Source organism: Bidens hawaiensis, unplaced genomic scaffold, assembly GCF_021521415.1.
Source record: "Bidens hawaiensis isolate Kalapana, Puna unplaced genomic scaffold, B.hawaiensis_p1.1 tig00038218_1, whole genome shotgun sequence".
Taxonomy (NCBI): Eukaryota; Viridiplantae; Streptophyta; class Magnoliopsida; order Asterales; family Asteraceae; genus Bidens; species Bidens hawaiensis.
Genome location: NW_027496718.1, coordinates 26,529 through 45,564, shown reverse-complemented (window position 1 = coordinate 45,564; position 19,036 = coordinate 26,529). Strand labels below are relative to the sequence as shown.

The 19,036-nt window shown below is 35.7% G+C and overlaps 1 protein-coding gene and 1 long non-coding RNA gene across 3 annotated transcripts; both read right to left on the bottom strand.

Annotated features, from left to right (window-relative positions):
* Window positions 1-4,055: 4,055 nt before the first annotated feature.
* On the bottom strand, window positions 4,056-6,798 carry LOC143590238 (NAC domain-containing protein 100-like). Its single transcript, XM_077070782.1, has 3 exons — window positions 6,597-6,798; window positions 5,239-5,516; window positions 4,056-4,610 (listed from the first exon to the last, which is right to left on the bottom strand). Exons 1-3 carry the CDS (start codon window positions 6,760-6,762, stop codon window positions 4,197-4,199), a joined length of 858 nt encoding a protein of 285 aa, XP_076926897.1. The 5' UTR covers window positions 6,763-6,798; the 3' UTR covers window positions 4,056-4,196.
* A 1,940-nt stretch (window positions 6,799-8,738) lies between these two features.
* LOC143590237 (uncharacterized) lies at window positions 8,739-10,617 on the bottom strand. Of its 2 annotated transcripts, XR_013145438.1 has the most exons (4): window positions 10,426-10,617; window positions 9,802-9,895; window positions 9,414-9,673; window positions 8,739-9,200 (listed from the first exon to the last, which is right to left on the bottom strand). It is a non-coding gene; the product is annotated as an uncharacterized LOC143590237 (long non-coding RNA). The 2 variants fall into 2 exon arrangements; XR_013145437.1 differs by having other exon boundaries at window positions 9,414-9,895.
* Between the last annotated feature and the right edge of the window lie 8,419 nt (window positions 10,618-19,036).

Genomic DNA, 19,036 nt, shown 5'->3' with positions numbered 1-19,036 from the left:
TGAGTCCTAAAACCAGCTTCATCCACAGCTGGGTTATTTTCCTCATAACTGGTGGCTCCCCCAGCTTGAAAGAGATAGTCAAAAGACTCATTTGCTTCCGGTTAGAGATTGGACCCCTCCACATTTGCCTCAGTAGGAAGGGTAGAAGGCTTGTCTTCCGTCTCCTTCTCGAGAGGAGGAGATGGTTGTTTCTCGAACGTAGGAATCGGTGTTGGTAGTCTTTCAGATGCATCGTCTCCAGCAATCGACGAATCTGCACAAAGAAAACCTCACTTGACTACATATTAAAGTAGTAAAGTATAAAAATTAAAACTCATACCAGTCACAGTCTTCAGGCGTTCCGCAAGGCTAAATTGCGGCTTCTTAGGGCGACGAGTTTACTGCTTCTTAGCCACTGGATCATCTTTGGTATCTATAGCACTCACACCCGCATCACTGCCCTGAGAAGACCCAAAAGATCTCTTATGTGCAAGTTCTGCCAACAAATGCGAGACAGATGAAATCTCAGAAGCATCGTCAGAATTTTCTTCCTCCGAGGACGATGAATCATCACTCGACGATAGAATGACAACTACCCCCTCATAGGTAAGTAAAGTAAGAGGAGGGGGATTCAAGACATACACACCTGTTTCAAAGGTAGCGTCCGACACAATAGGTTCAGCACGCACCTTTACTGGGAATAGGAAGTTGCCTTTAGACTTCTCGAGAACGGGCTTGTCCCCGGAATCACAGATGCTTTCCGAGTGCAACCCCTGTCCTCAAATAACGCATTCAACTTGGGTCCCGGACCTGTGGAAGAAATATAAAACGTTAGTCATAGAACTCCAATTGATAGACGAAAGAAGGAAAACAACTTACGATTGTCCAAACCGATAAAAATGGGCTCCATATACGGAGTTGGCCATAAACGACTCATGCCTGCCCACACAAGGGCTTCCTCAGGTAGCGCCCGCATTGGTGTTGGCTCAGATACAAGGATGCGGAACCACTCTTGATCTTCATGAGGAGCCGTGGTAACATTCGGGAGTGCTTCGGTTGCGGGGTGTCGGACCATAACTTTGGGGACTACATCCCCAGATATCCAGAAAAATTTGCTCCGCCAGTCCTTAGAGCCTTTCTCTACTTCATAACCGAGAACCCTGTCGGAGAATCCCTGACACGTGAACCAACCATCGCGATTGGCAACACGGTAGAAAACAGGAAACCGATCAACTCGGGGTAACATCCCATGTGCAGTACACACGAATTCGTAATGTCGAATTCGCATAACGGCACGGGGATGCAGTTGGGATAAATGGATTCCATAGGCGCTGAGCACCTTCATGAAAAATTTCGTCATGGGAAAACGGAAATTCCCGTAGACGAAGAAGTCAGAATATACGGTCATCTTGGCAGGAGGGGGAAAGCTGGCAATGGATCTGGCAGAGGGGAATTCCGGTCCCCACTCCGGCGAAATACCATAAGTGTCAACAAGCTTTTGGTACTCAGATTGGTCCCATTGAACTTCTATTTCATCAATTTCAGACTGAACAGTCGTCATTACAGTAAGATCTAGTAAAGCAACAAGTGGTTGTACGAAAACTCGAGTGGTAAAAACAAAGGTTCAGAAAGGGAAAGCATAATGATAATCAGGATTCAAGAGCGATAAAACTTCGAAAAGAAGTTAACTACTCCTATTTATACCCATCGCAATTAATGTGATGGGATATGAACAGTGGAGAGAGAAAATATCGCCCAACAGACAAGCGCCACGTCACGCGGGAAATTTGAAAAAGAGAAAAAGTTGTACAGTCGGGTACAGTGACAGACGTCATACACGTCTCGTCACCTGCCCACGCGCCTGCGAGTGGCCAACTTGTCCTTTTTCATAATTATCCACAGCAACGAAAGATATTTCTCATCCATTTGCAGAATAAATAAATCCCCAAATACATATTAAGTCCAAACTTTCACCCGCATAAAGTATTTCACGCGGAAGAAACACTGGACTGGGGGGCTTATAGAGGTAGGGTACCAAAAAGACCCAAATACCCTTAAGTACCACCCGCGGGTCAATCAGAGGTCCCTCATAAGGCACCAGCGGGACATATAGATCACCCGCATAGTTATTTGAGGAAGAAGCATCCTCATGACCCATGCGGAAGCATCCTGGCACCCTCAGAAGTCATCCGCAAGACGGAATATCCGTCCGCGTAAATGACCAAGAAGTAATGCCCCGGACAGCTGTCAACAACTAACTACCTTCTGGAAGATTTACCAAGATACTTTCTTGGGCAGTACATGATCCCTCGCCTAATGAATAAAGGACACCTGGCAAAGCCGTTATAACCGTGCACATGGCCAGGGTTGTCTAGCGTCCTATCCCCATGAGGACACGTGTCCAGGTTGTTATACATGCACATGCAACGTATAACAGAACCTATCATAGAAGGACACGTGTCCAGGTGGTTACGAGAGCATCTCCTGAGAAGGACAGCTGGCCCAATCACCTTCCCACACTCTTCGGCTATAAATACCCTCTCAACTATCATGAGGTATTCATTCACTCTCACTATACTCTCACTATTTACTTAAGTGCATTATCTTCATCAGAATTGTACTTATTCTCACGCCGGAGGGTAGTTACGGGAAGACCCCCCATCTTGTCCTTCCCGTAACGAGCTCACGGTGTCTGTTTTGAAGGTTCACGTCATTGGACTTTAGAAATTATGTTCATATCGTATTGGTCGTTATCCGTATCCTACCATGTGGACTTATTGGATCTGAGACCCGTCAAGGAGAGTAGATCCGTGTTTATTCATAAATATCTTATAAAAAGATAAGATTTTTATATACAAAACTACTCTTAACGTAAAGAATTTTTTCGTATGAACTGATTTTCGTATGGTAAGTAAACAATCTAGATAATCATATTATTCATCACACATCAGCTATTTTTCACAAACATAAATTTACATAACTCGGTAATAATATTAACTTTATTTGGATAGCAGATTAACAATTTTAACTAAATCATACGAGTATTAAATAAATACATATAAAATAACATGATACATCATGACATAGTATCGCTATTTTTTTATTATTATCTAAAAGGAAGTGGTTACAACACAACTCTCAGCTTATGTCATCGGTTGTATGAGGCCATCCAGACCTCATGGTCGTTGGCCTACCAATATAATATTTTATTACATTTGACATTTACATGATAGAATTACAACACAAACATAAATTTACATAACTCGGTAATAATATTAACTTTATTTGGATAGCAGATTAACAATTTTAACTAAATCATACGAGTATTAAATAAATACATATAAAATAACATGATACATCATGACATAGTATCGCTATTTTTTTATTATTATCTAAAAGGAAGTGGTTACAACACAACTTTCAGCTTATGTCATCGGTTGTATGAGGCCATCCAGACCTTATGGTCGTTGGCCTACCAATATAATATTTTATTACATTTGACATTTACATGATAGAATGACAAATTAAAGTCTTCTAATATTTATTTATTTTAATTAATGATTCAATACTTAAATTAAATACACTTATTTTCTAGGTTAGAAGTTAGAAGTTTAGAACTAATTATAAGTTGGTTGTGGCTCAATGGTAGAGTACTCAATTTACAAGTGAAAGGTAGGGGATCAAACCTCACTACCCACCAACTTATATGGGAGATATGAGGGATGACCCTGGCTTGCCAGAGTTCGAGTCCTGATCTCACCCGGTTTTACCGGCTCCTCGCTGTCGTGCCGTTTGGCGGGCGTGGGGTTCGGGTTTTATCCGGTGAATCCCTCAACAGGTGGACCGCTAGGGGCTCCGTCCGTCCGGACTAGTGGCCAGCCCGGGCTACTTTTAGCCAATGGAGCCGCGTACGGGGTACCCGGCGTTACTTAGTTGACCGTTAAAAAAAAGAAGAAGTTAGAACTAAAGTCTACTAATACTAATGGACCAGTTTAGAATAACTTGCTAACATTTAAAAACAAAAATCTATAGGGAGAATAAAATTAAAAACAGAACATATGTATAATTCAATCAAAATCCATGAGACTCACTTGTATAGTTGTATGTCATATAGGGCAATATATATTTACATGGCATAATCTTTTTGATTATATCAAATCTTTGCATCAATCTAAGATAATAATCTAAAACCAACATCTTTAGTAATTGCTTAATGCTTAACAATCCCAAAAGTAATCAGTACCAAATTCACCACTCAAATTCATACCATAATCTTGACCACCCACCATTTCAATTTTCAGATTTTGACTCATGTTATTGCCATCCTGCAAGATCTTGACCATCGACGGCTCTTGCATCCATGTCGAGTTCTGACCCTCGATGTTTGCAACCGTCCCAGCCACACTCGAGCTCCAACCGCCCATCATTTCTTCATTATTGTTCGGCTTTTGTTCTTCCATTGATCCGGAGAAGCAGGTCACGTTTGAATTCTCGGTTCTTGATCCTCCATCGAAACTTGAAACCTCCATTAATGGAGGCATAATTCCATTGTTATTCATTGACAGACCCGAAATCGGTATCTTCTTTCCACCAGAACTCTTGTCAAAAACCTTGCTAATCACCCATTCCCCCTACAAACCACAAGTTCAAAAAGGTAATTAAAATAGACTGGCTCACTAAAAACTCGATTTGAGCATAGGTTAAACAAGCTTGAGCTTTTATTGAGGCCCATTTAGCAAACGAGTTCAAACCCAAGCTTTAAAAAATCGAGTTCAAGCTAACATGTGACTACGTGATAGCTTAATCAAGCATGTTCTTTAAATAGATTTTTATTGATATAGTGTCTATATATTTATATAATAAATATTATGTATAAAAATATGATAAAATAAATATATAAGAATATATTAATATAAATTCAAAAAATTATTTAAAAAAATTTATATGTTTTGTTATATAAAAATCAAAATTATAAAAATATATAATAATAATAATAATAATAATATAAAAACAATTAAATAATTAATAAATGTCTTTCAAAAAATTAATAAATAATAAACAAGTCTAGCTCGAACTTTTAAAATAGTGTTTTAAACAAACCGATCCCGAGCTCAAACTCCCTTAATCTAATTGGGTCGAGCTCGACCCTCGACGAGCCAGAACTTGACTTGGCCGACACATTTACACCCTGGTCAACTTCTTCAAAACAACACTTTTTTTGTATTAAACAGAGCATGCAGCATATTCTTCAATTCATACCTTTGCCGATTTGGGTAAACTATTAGCAGAAAACTTGGCATCTAATCGATACTCATGCATCACCCAATCCGTCTTTTCGCCTTTGGGAGCTCTTCCTTTATAGAAAACCAGTGTCTTCTTCATCCCCACGACCAGTTTCTCTTTCGAAATCTCTTTATCTTTCCCCGTAGCTTTCCAATACCCTGCACGCGTGGCTCGGTTCGTTCTCGATCCCGTCGGATACTTCCGATCTCTAACGGAGAAGAAGAACCATTCTTTCTCACCCATTTTCGCCAACCCTGTAAATTCAAACAACATATATTTATATATAGTTTTAAATATTTTTTTATATATAAAATAGGTATGGATCTTAATCATCTTAAATATACTAGACCCAAAGCCTTTTTTTCCATAATCCATTAAATTTATCGAGCCCAAACTAAGTTTAAAAACTTAATAAAAAAATAATGTTAAACGTCATTTGAAAAAATTAGCTTATACATTTTGTTACTCGTTAAGGCCTACGGGCCTTTTTATTTCGTTTCGGCCGAGGTATTTAATTTCTCGGAGATGGCTCTGTAAATGACCCTAGCGAGCCGTCTTTTTAGGCGCCTCTCTTTAAACTCGCGCTCGGCTCATGGGTCTTTTTTTACGATCTAAGCTTGAGCTCAACTAGTTTATTATTTACTTAAATTATTTATATCCATTTTTAATTAATTTAATATATTTTGAGAAAAACCTAAAACAATTTCCAATTTTCACCATCTCTGTAAATTCAAACAACAGCGTGGATCCAGATAGAGATATAAATGAGCCGAGCTGAGCTATTGTTTCAAGCTCTTTTCTTTAAATCTCACGCTAGGATCGTGGGTCGTTTTCTTCAAGCTCGAGCTCAGCTAGTTTATTATTTATCATAAGTTATTATTTATAAACATTTTCATTTAATTTTATATATTTTGAGAAAAAATTAAACCGTTTTCAAGTTTTCGCCATCTCTGCAAATTCATACGACAAATCGGATCCAGATAAGCGTGTAAATAAGCCGACGCTTGGCTTGTTTCCAGCCTTTTTTGTAAATAAAGCTCAAGCTTGGCTTATTTATTATTTACTAATTAATTTTATTACATTTTAAATTATTTTCATATATTTCGATTGAAAAACTTAAAACGATCTTTAGGTACAACGCTCGAGGCTGCACTCGGTAACTAAACGAGCTTTATTTATTTTATTTTTTTCGACCCGATAAGCTCAGCTCATTTAGAGCTTTTACCGATCCGATCTCGAGAATTGCACCCTTAGACACAAATAACCGTTATTGAAGATCAAATAAAAAACAGAGCGGTAGATGAATTCAAATACATCCAACACAAATTAGTTACATGGAAGCTCCCATGGCTCTACTCTGTTCAAATCAACTTCTCCGATGACTCTGGACTCGAAATTTGGATCGGAAACTTTGGGGTAAAGGTAGTGAGAGATGAGTTCTTCGTCGGTTGGGTGGAATCGGAAGCCTGGTGGGAGATTAAGTTGTTCATTGGGTTCCATTTGTGTGAAAGATTGAACAACAGAGGAGTGATTTAGGGTTTTATTATTGTGGAGGAAGAGATGGACGTGTATGTATATATATATATATATAGGGTCGTCTTGAGGGAGAAGGAAACGTGTCCTTTGAAATTTAGGATGGTTGATTTATTTACTTATTTATTGTTACTTTTTACTTTTTTACTTGATTATAATATAATTATATGGTTGAAAGATACATTGTTAAAGGGACACAAATTATATTATATGTATAAACAATAAAATAAAAATCTTATTTGTCATTAACAACGTTTGAAACTATCTCAGCAGCCAAGTATGTCTTTATGAAACGGAATGTTGACTATTCATTCAAGAAAAATACATTAAAAAGAAAACTCACTATTAAGTGAAAAGTGAAAACCCTTTGTAAATGGGCAATGGCCTCAACCATCAACCCCATGTTATTCGACCTAGTAATCAATTTTCGACTTTCTAAACCTGATTCATGTAGAAAGACAACAACATCATTAATGAACACACCATCGTCGTATGAAAACTCATTTGATTTGAGTCAAGTTTAAACGCAAGATCATAAAAATTTTAATCCTAAAGCATTACTATCAAGTTATTGGACAGAAGATCAATAATAATAATAATAATAATAAGTAAAATTTTCTTAGTAACTGGTTTGGAATTTAATTTTGAATTAAAAATTCTTTGTAAGGGTTTATTTAAGTATAGCAACTTTTATGTTTACCATTTACTTGCCATCTTATAGAAAAATAAATCTGTCATTTTCATTTTCCGTATGTTTCTTATTTTATGAGATTCTTTTGTTCTGTTTACAAGTTCGTCTTTTTCCAATATCTTCATGGTTGTTTTATTTGTTTGGCAGTTTTAGCTTTCTGTTCAATATGTATGGAACAAAAATAGATTTCTTATTTATAAAAACAGAACGGATTGCAAATACAATGATTTCAATCAATATTTTGTAATGATAACACTTATAATATTTAAAATGCAAGTACTAATAAAAATGTAGCCAAAACTATTTAAAATTATACCCGTTTTTACATAAAAATAACCATTTTACCTTCAATTTTTTTTTACAATTTCTCAATTCTCATATTCAAATTTCTGTCTTTCTAAAAATATATATATCAACTCAAATGGATGGTTCACAAAGCGAAAACAAATTAGACCGAAGGTCCAAATAGACAACCAACAAACTAACCGCCCAACCAACATATGCAATATTCACAATACTATTATGATATCTTCAACCTCCACCGATTCCAAACATGCCAATTCAAGTAGTGTCGAGTCAATTCTTTTTTGACTCATTCGCGTGACTCATACCTTCCATATGAAAACGGCCTTATATGCATCCAAGACGTGCCAATGTTGACTTGATTGACGAAGATGAAGATCAAGCTGAACAACAACAAGAAAGTGTTCCTAGAAATTTTTCTAACATGCTTGATAAATGATTAAGTGATTTTCCTTCTATTATGTGACTTTTTAGAGGGGTGTGTCTATTTAAAGAGTGAGTAAAAGAAGTTTTAGACATCCATAATTTTTTTTACTTTTATATAACTATACATACCAGTTATTTAATAAAGTTTAGTAATGATAAATATATTTTGAGTAAATTCAATCTAATACGCATAATAACTACTAATAATGGTAAAATCATTAGGCGTAAAAGTCAAAAGTTTGATTTAAGTCTATCCTACCGGCAACAAATAATCATAGACGAAATTGAACCAGACATAACCCTACATTGAAATTGACCATAGCTTCCCAAAAAAATTAGTTCGTAATTAATGTAAGTAGTTATTAAGTAACTAGCTTTTAACCCGCGTGCCATGCGGGTTTATTAAGGTTTTTGTTTTTAATCATTTTAACGTAGTGTTAATTAGGTTTTGGCTAAGTTGTTTAATATTCCTTTCATTTTTATTTTTTTTATCTTATTATATTTACTTAGTTTGATGAAAATTAAAAGTTATTATATGTTGACCATAATAATAGTTTTTCCATACGAAGCAAGATTATGGGCCATCACAATTCAACAAATGCCAAGATAAATCGATTCATTTCACAAAATAGAAGTCACAATAAAACATTGCTCCGGTGCACCAACTACATAATCAACGAATAAAGGAACATGTTCGCAAAAAACTCAAATAACAATTAAAGAAATTAATACATACATGAAAAAGTGTCTTCTAATAATCGCGATCACAACCCATCATGGCCCAATGAAAGATAAATAAGAAACAATAGTAGCAAACACAAGGAATCATAACCATGTCTCCTAAGGAAAACTAATAAAAGGGGAAACACATCTGAATAACATAATAATACTAAAAAAAATCTTTTTAGAAAGAAGTCGAGCTTGTTCTTCTGAGCTGGCACTTGGGTTTAGGTGGCGGTGAACTTGGCAATAGCATCCCTACCTCCTGCACAAGGGATCCACAGTAGTTAGCAAAACCAAAAAAGACCGACTGGTTGTGTTTCAGCAAACAACATATAAGTATAAAAGATAATTTATATCCTAACTATGCTTCTAAAGGTAGTAATAATAATTCAAGATAAAGAAAAATAACCATTAGAAACTATCTTAAGATTATAATATACACTCAAGTCTTAACACTAACAAACATCAAACATACCTCCTGTCTCTTAGGTCTTCCGTTTTCGTATTCCAAATGCAACCAAAAAGTAACCTTTTGCTACAAGTTCACAATGCCTAGTTGAAACCAAATTCTTATGAAAACCACACCTGTTTTTTCGATGTTTGGCAAGCCAGCAGCTTTCCAGAAGCCAGAACTCGTGAGGCGGGATGGTCAACCTTCTTGCGCTTCTTTTTCTTGCCTCGGAATGAAAAAGAACCACTGTTCAGTGTCTCCTCGACATACCTCTCCCGCATATTCTGGTTCACAAACATAATACACGAGATTTTCAGTAAATGCCCAAACTGCCCTTGGTATCCAGTTAATCTTTGCGTGAAACAACTTTCAAGTTTGGCTTTTAGAGTTAATAGTAATAATCAAACTGAACCGAACCGTGCACACTGTCGTTAAGTATCGTTGCGCCGGGTAACGTTTACTCGCGCACTTCGCGATGCGTGAAAACAAACATAAGATGTTTGATCCTACAAATGCCAAGGAAAAACTTGCTAATAAGTTCACAAAATGAAATCAGAAGCAATCTTAAGATGAAATTCGATATTTCTCATGATGCTCCATTTGTTAGCCGTTTCATCTTAATCCACACACCTTATGTTTATGAGTTTGTCTATTTTTCTAGTATATATCTGAGGCATCTAAGAAGAAAATTGTCTAAATGCAGCTAATTTAACTTTCAAGTCCATTGTAGCCATTAAAAAGGTTAATTAGTCAATCCACCATGGCAATCCATCAAATCCACATACAAAACAGTCTACATCATGTATAAATTGTAATGGTGTTTTCATGTGAAGTGGAGAGGCAAAACATATTAGCATGAGTTATAAATTTCAATACCTTGTATGATAACAGATCAATCTTGAGCTAAATGTTTGAATGATATGGCAATCAATAATACCTTCCTGTATATACAAATGTGTAAATTTGAAAATAATAATAATATTCAAATTAGTTGAACGTGTAAAACTTATGTCATTTGACTCGATAAAAAACATACCCGACAACAATGTGGTCGATAAAAACATACGTGTAAAACTTAGGTGTTTGCATCTCCCATTGACAGGCAGCCTCATACTTTGGACCTTCAATGAACTTTCATAATAAATAGTTGACTTTTCTAGTAACTTTTTAACCGATCTACCTCCAAGAACATGACATAGGTTTCTCAATAGCTCTCTATCCCTCTCCTCATACTATACACGGAATTGAATAGTTTTAAACCAATTTTAGTCACATGGAGTGAGTCTAGACCTACATATCTATTTGCTCACCAAACACCAAACATAATGAATTATAAAAACTAAAGGCGGGCAAATGCAAAAAAGAAATGTACTCTATTAAGATGCGGGATATCTACAACTTACTCCTTGAAACACAAATTTGTACTTCAAATTTTGAATGTTAAAATTGAAAAGTGAAAACAAATGAGCCCTTTTACCCAACACAGCCTTTCAATCTGATTCTATAACAAATTAATCTTTTTTTTTGTATTCTGAATATATTTGAATTAAAAGGCTAAGTCAAAAAACATATATTCAGAAAAGATGTGCAAATAACTGTAACCTAACCGGTATGAAGAACTAACAGCAAGAGCTTACCTTGATTAGGTTATAAAAAATCACAGTTTCTGTTCGTCAACGATTTAGATTTCGATAGGGTCTGAAAAAACATTAAAACAAACAGAACCAAAACAAAAGAGCAAGAAGAGTGATAAGAAAACCAACAGACGTAATACCTTAGCTGCCGGCTGAACAACGTCCCAACCACATCGTAGCTGCTTGCTCGGCCCAATTTCCCAAAAACTGTCTCTAAATAACAACCAAATCATCCACAATCAAGAGAAAATATCAAAAATCTCATCCTATGAATATAAAATGTGTGGCATGAAGTTGTGAAGTGGAACCCTCATAATTGGCAACATAATTGCATCAAGCAACAAACTATTCAAGGTCCTTATAAAATTAAAATCGGCTCGTCTCCTATACATTTTCTTTAATCAATATTCAATATCAAGAATCGATTTCAAAGATCAGTCGATAAAAAAATGCAAGAATAAAAAATCAGTGTAACAAAACGTTTGGGGAATTATAAATATGGTTTACCTACACAAAAAAAAATTGGCGGTGTTATCTCTACCTCAAATTTTGTATACACTGTGATTTGAGTACCAGATTATAATGATTAGTTGGCGTTCATCAAAACCTAATACGCCGCCTAGGTTTGATTCAGATTCTTCGTTTAATGTTAGAATAGAAACAATAAACTGATTAATCTTATAATACATACCTTCTGAATCGTAATGTTGATTCTTAAATAGTTCCCGTGAATAGAGACTTAAGTTAAGTCCGGATGAAAATTGATGACATTATAAATCGAATTAGGGTTTGTTGAGTCAGGACATGAAGAGCAGAGAGGCAGGCGACGGAGGAGATGAAGGCGCTTTAGGGTTTGTTGAGTGAGTACAAATAATGGGATAACTCATATTCATATGTCATAACCCGTTTCAGATATTCAGGTCGCGCCAAACCCGTCCGGGTTAAATCAAGGAGAAGTCTTTATTTTGAAATCAAGCAATCTGGTAGCTCTAGAAGACGATGAGGGAAGCAACCTAAGAGTGACACGTAGGATTTTTTGGTAAACAATTATATAGATAGTTAGATAGCTTTAAAATTTAACTTTGTTTAATTTAGAGATATTGGATTTTAATAGTCTTCATTTTGATCTATTTGCCGGTGTTAAGCTCAATCTAAGAAATGTATCATAATGGTCCTAATATTCAACCTATTATCTTCGATTGAACAGAGTCTAACCTTATTTGTTTTTTATATAACGTAACTACTTTAATGGACGATTATGTGAAAATAAAAATGTTTTTTTTATTATGAATAATGGGGCCCACCACGTCACCACACCACTAACCCACCACCACCGTCAATGCAAGTCGGACACCACCACCTTCACTACCAGCCGTCACCACCCAACATCGCCAGCCAGCCTTACTTCCTAGCCCCCTGCCGACAACCGCATGTGCAGCACACCACCACTATGTGACTTAAACCTACAACCATTTTAAAAAGAAACACATTTATTAACACCTTGATTCTTTTAAGCCATAAACATTTGGCGTGATGGTGTGATATTGTGTTTTGGGGAAATTCTCAAAATGTCTCATTTTTAGAGAGAGATTTCAAATATATCCCTTTAAAATTCAAATTCTCCTTTTGTTCATTTACCAACTCGTATTCGCCTCTATGTTATAAAATCGAGACGACATGTTTTTTAACTCGTCGTCTTCCCTCCATATTAGCTCATAACTCGTCGCCTCCCCTCCATGTTAGCTCGAAACTCATCGTCTCCCATTCATGTTAGCTCACAACTTGTCACTTCCCGTTGTGTTAGCTAAAAAGTTAAATCTAATAAATCTTGTTATTTAAAAAACTATTTTTAAACAAGGTAAACATAAAATGATTTGATGATATGCATGAGTTTTCTAAATCATATTGTTATCCAAAATCCAATATATAAGAACTTAAAAATCAATAAAACTTAAAATATTCAAATATTTTTTAATTAAGTTTTGGATCCATGTTTTTAGTAAAGATAATGTATAATGTTTTTTTTTAGCTAACACAGCAGCAAGCCAAAGAGTTTGGGGAGACGATGGATTTTGAGCTAACATGGCGGGGAGGCGACGGGTTATGAGTGAATATGGAGGGGAGACAGTAAGTTAAGAAACATGTCGTCTCGATTTTCTAACGTAGAGACGAAAACTGCCGAAGACGAGCTAATAAAGAAACAAATAGAGAATTTGAATTTTGAATGTATATATTTAGAATATCTCCATATAAAATGGGACATTTTAGGAATTTCCATTGTGTTTCTTACTAACCGAATTTTATGCATTTGCCACATAAGTATAATATAACTACTTTTTATTCTTTCAAGATTTTTACATTTTCATTTTCATTTTCATTTTATACTAACTTTTTTGGCCCCCTCAACTTTATATATCAAAACCCAACTTTCAAACTTTACTTTCTTAGAATTTTGCTACAATGCCACAATGGCACGTCAAATGTTTATAGCTTAAAAGTATCATGGTGTTAATAGATGTGTTTATTTTTAAATGGTAGGAGATTTCAGTCACATAGTGGAGTCAACTTAGTATTCTTTGCTTGCACTGTCGACATTAAAGTTCGTTCTTTCTTTCTTTCATTGCTGATCGAGTTTCTTTTCAGTTCCTCTTAAATGTGTTGCTATGATATCACTTACTGGAAATTAAGAGGCAATGGAACAATAATAGTAACAAGATAATTCTAATTTGAATTTTATTAAGAACAAGATAAAGAAACCGATCTTGATTAATAAACTTGTTTTCAAATGTTTATACATAACCCTAATATAGATGTTCGAACCGTGTAATATGAATTGAGGCATGGTTTCACAAAACGCCCGTGAGTTCGAGTCCCGCAAATGGCATCAATGAAGAAACATGAACCGTTATGGGTTGGATTTGAGTAAATGTCGCACAATGATGAAGACATGGCCACACCTCGTCTGCACTGGCTCAGCTCGAATCTGCAAACAACAAGAGGCAGGGACGGAGTGTAATTTGATGGTTAGATGGGAGAAACATTTCTAGCTTAGAAAAGGTGTCATTATCGCAATTATGATGATCTTTCCGTGGATACAAATGTGTAAAGTACAACAAGAGATAGTATTTGGTTAGAGTGAGGGAGACAGCATGATAAGATGGGCATCTTCTTGTAGTTATAGGTGTTATATATTTTAAGATGTTGCTCAATCAAACCCTTTAATACAAATAATATTTAAACGTATAATTAAAATTTATAAATCAAAATATAACAAAAAAATTATTACTTGTAGACCTAGAATAAGTTGTATCAAACATACTTTTTCACATGCAAATAGGTAGATTAGTCATATTGCTAATATATAATTTATCACTTGCATTAAATTGAATTGTTTAGCAAATGTCATTAATGGTGGTTGAAACACTTTTAACACGCTAATTTTCAACCTGTCATTAAAATATATTAACGATTTGAAACTGTACCACCTAAATTCTAAATTATCAAATTAAATTTATATACTAAATGATACTATTATTATATTTTTGGTATTGTATTATGAGCTCAGTATCATATAGCTAGGTACCGGTACTGATCCTAAATTTTCTGATATTTATTTTCTTAAAAACTTGATGCCTGTATCGAAAGTTCTCGGTTCGGTACCGGTGTACCGATAACAAATTTGAATTTACATATGATATATTATTATAACTTTCTTACAACTTGATTTAATGAACTCGATATCAATATATTGCAGTTTTTTTTCCTCTGATTTACTGGATACTTTTTATAAATAGTTTATACTTTTGTCCAGCTACAGGGTCGTATATAATAAAAGGTATGTAAAAGGAAAAAACAAATTATAAAACAATCAAATTAAAAAAAAGAAAAAAAAAAGAAAACATTTTAATATAACACAATGCACATGCTAGTTTCAATATTGGGCTTTAATGGGCAGGGCCTATTATTGACAAACAAAGCATAGCCTAATAACATCATCTTCAATTTCAATCAACGTTTACCATGTTAGCTTCATAAGCCTTTTGTTTAAACCTGGTTTATTAGTTAGTGTCAAAAAGAAGAGACGAGTACGGGTAGGCCGAACCTAAGCCAACTTGTTTTAGATTTCTTGTTTAATAAGTTACAAACACTTATTTTGACTATATATATTTCACGCTATGTACTATTAATCGATGTCACTCAAATAAAGATTACTTAGTTGCCACCCGTGGATGTAAGTCAGATCGATCGTGTTAAATCATCATGTTCTTGTTTATTGCTTTCGTATGTGTGCGTTAATCCTAACATACCATTTTTCAAAAAAAAAAAAACCAGATACATTCATGCTTATGTGATCATTAATGGACTCATTAGCAGTGGATATAATCGACGTTAGAGAACTTCTTACCTCTCAGCTTTCGTTAGCTCTTCGGGAATCAATTATGCACACTAAGTGTTTGGCATATTACCCAACCAGACCTCTTTATGTGAAAGAAACACTATACTTTATGTTTTCATTCTTGTAACTTGTAAACTATTGCATATTAGCAATTCTTGTAACAAAATTAGTAACAAATAAATTCAAAAACCAGTTGGAACTAGTCACATATATATCTTATGTCACTTTTTGACCATTGGAAAAGTTGAAGGGGCACCACAACCTTCAATAATAAATTAATGAAACTTCTTCTAAGCTTCCAAGAGTTAGACTTTATTTCTAGATTTAAATGTCTTAACACCTCTCCAATTTTGAGTCGATCATTATCTTCCTTAACTCTCTAGCAAAAAAACCTAGAGTTGACTTTCTCTCTTGTCATTCAAATTCAAGAACAAGAAGAAGAAGATGATGAATGAAAAGATGAAGGCTTTGATGATTGGAGTTGTGGGTGCAGGAATCACACTTTCTGCATACTCACAGGATTACATGAGCTCAACTAAGTGTATCGGCACCGGCTTTTTTGTTCTAGTCATTGGACTTCTTGTTGGTGAGGGTTTCATCCCTCTTTAAGTTTACGGGTTTTCTTGTAAACAAAGAATATGGATTCTCTTTGATTGGATCCATTTTACTTATGTTTTATGCATTTCTTAAAGTTGTAACGGATGGTGCCACCAAGAACCCTATATATATTTGATCGAATCATCATATTACTTTTTTGTTTTGTTTTGTTTATGTTTTTGATATAAATGATGATAATTTATGTGATTGATATAATGAGTGGATTTGGATTTTGGTTGCAGGATTTGGTGTTATGTATGTTTAGTTTTAGAAATTAAAACTCTCACTTATTATCGATAGTTTGTTTAATATGGTAATTGTATAGCCCGTGTAATACACGGAGTGGTTAAAAAATGCAACAGAAAAATTGAATTTAATAATAGAGATAATAACATACATTATGGATTCATAAGATACTAGCTTTGATCCCCCCGCATTACGGGGTTGTTTTACATTATTCGTTATTTGTTCCTAACACGTATATATTTTTTTAGATTTTAATTTTATTTACAGGTAAATTAATAATATACTTAGAGTTTCACAAATAAATAAGATGTTATAACCCGGTTCTAAATCTATCTGGGTTTAGTGAGACTCTTGACCCACTTATTTTTTTTACTATAAAAGTGTTTTCTAATTTAAAATAATATTTTTTTAAAAAAATGAATATTAATTTTTAGTATATCCCTATTTTATAGGATTTTCATATCATATATTGTAAGCTTAATTTATAATGAATATTAATTCCAGCAACACGACCGTAAACCATCACCCATCCACTTCTTCGCCACCATCTACATTCCACAAGTTTCCACTGCCCTCATCTCTCTTAGTAAATTGCCGGTACACCACGACCACTACCGTGACGCCATCACCACCACCCCAACCGTAACATCATCACCACCGATATATACACCACCCAACATTGGCAGGCCACTCAGTTATAGCTCCAAACCCTACCAGAGAAACCTCTATAGTCCGCTATTACAACCGAACCCGGCCCGAAACACTCTTAAATCTTCTCCCGTAAACCGAGCGCGTAGAACTTAGCATCGCTTTTCAATCCAAGTCAAGGATTAAGGACGTTGTGTTGTTAGATTGTAGTATCAATGAAGTGGATGAAGAAAACTTTAAACTCTCTTATTTTCATCTTAATTTGTAACCACAAAGCTTTTTGAGCTAAACCTTCTTAAGATTTTCTTTATATATATATATATATATAGTGTGTGTTTATGTTAAGCTTGTCACCCAAGCTGGATTCTTATGCTTTTTTTTCATAGAATTTGACCCGGGTTATTATTATTATTATTATTATTATTATTATTATTATTATTATTATTATTATTATTATTATTATTATTATTATATTGCTTGTGTTTGTGTGATTAGTTGCAATCATAGAGCGTATGAGCCATGATTATTACTTAAGACCATGTCCTGAAACGAGGGATGTAGGTAAGGGTAAAGATAGGGGGCATATATTGTGTTTGGCTTCTTGGAATGTAGGAACACTAAATAGTAAGTTGTTAGAATTTGTAGATGTGCTTAAAAGACGTAAGGTTCAGATAACATGCCTACAGGATACTAAGGGGAAAGGGCATACAGGGGATGAGTGTAATGGGTATAAGTTGTGGTACTCAGGGTCTGATGGAGCTAGCATGGGTTGGATGGCTTCACGGGTTGGATGAGTGGTGCATTGAGTTGGGGAAGTTGAGGTTGGTAGGTTTGGACTTGGTAGGCTTGGTTTTGATAGTAGGGTACGGTCATGGTTTGGGCTTGGTTAGCGAAGGCTAAGCAAGGGCAATTGTTGCGAAAATGGTTAGGATCACCACAGTTGAAGCAAGCTCGGGGTGGTTGGGGTTAGTTTTGTGGGTAGGGTTGTATATCGGTTTTAGGAATTTTGGGGAGTGGTTCTTGGTTGGTTAGGTTGGGTTTGTTGTGCGGATCAACATGTACTGTTGAGATGACCGAAACGGTTACAAATAGTGCATTGGCGACATGGCAAGTGTGATGGGTGGTGACGTTGACAATTGTTGCATAGCGGGAAAGTACCGATGTAGGGTCTTCGGGTTTATGGAGGAGCTTGGGTTTGTTGTTGTGGTTGGGGTTGGGTAATGGCAAAGTTTTGGTGATTGGTGTTGGGTTTCTTTTTGTTGTTGTTGTTGTTGTGGCGGGAAGAGTTTAAGTAGTTAATGGCTTGTGGTGCGGGTTCAACTTTGGCCTGTGGTGCGGGTTCGGTCTTGTCTTTCTCACTTGACTTCTTGAGGGTTAGGGTACCCGCCTTCACATGGTTTTCCGATAGTGCACCGGCTAGAGTGATGGTGTCCTCAAGATTCGCGGGTTTGCTACTCATTACTGAGTCCCGGATTTTCATCGGTAAACCCTCAATGTATTTATCAAGTTCACGTTCAGCCGGGGTAACCAAGTGAGGGACGAGGATGCTCAACTCGTGGAAACGAAGTGAATAGGCGGCATTATCACCATTTTCTTGCTTGAGGTTCCAAAATTCTTCCTCGAGCTTTTGGAGCTCGTGTTTAGGACATAATTTCTTCATCATGAGTGCCTTTAGATCGGACCATGGGAGACCCATAACCGTTTCCAATCCTTGGAGGTGCATGACACTACCCCACCATGTAAGAGCTGTTTTTCTAAACATGCTCGAAGCGAAATTTGTCTTTTTCTCATCGGGGCACTCGTTGTGTCGGAACACACTCTCAATCGATTCGAACCATTGCAACAAAGTAGTCGCATAGTTCGTTCCAAGGAACTCGGTTGGGTTAACAATAGTAAATTACTTAAACAAGTAGGACGCGAGTTTAGGTTCAACGGGTGCAACAACGAGTAGAGGAGGTTGGGTAGCTTGGATTTGGGTTATAAGTTCGAGAATCACCGCGACCATTTGCTTGATGACGAAGGCAGACATACGTCGGTTGGAGTTCTTGCACGGGTGACGGCTTACCGGAGGCATGCTAAAAATTGTAAAGAAATAAAAAACGTTTGAGGTAAATGGAATGAATATG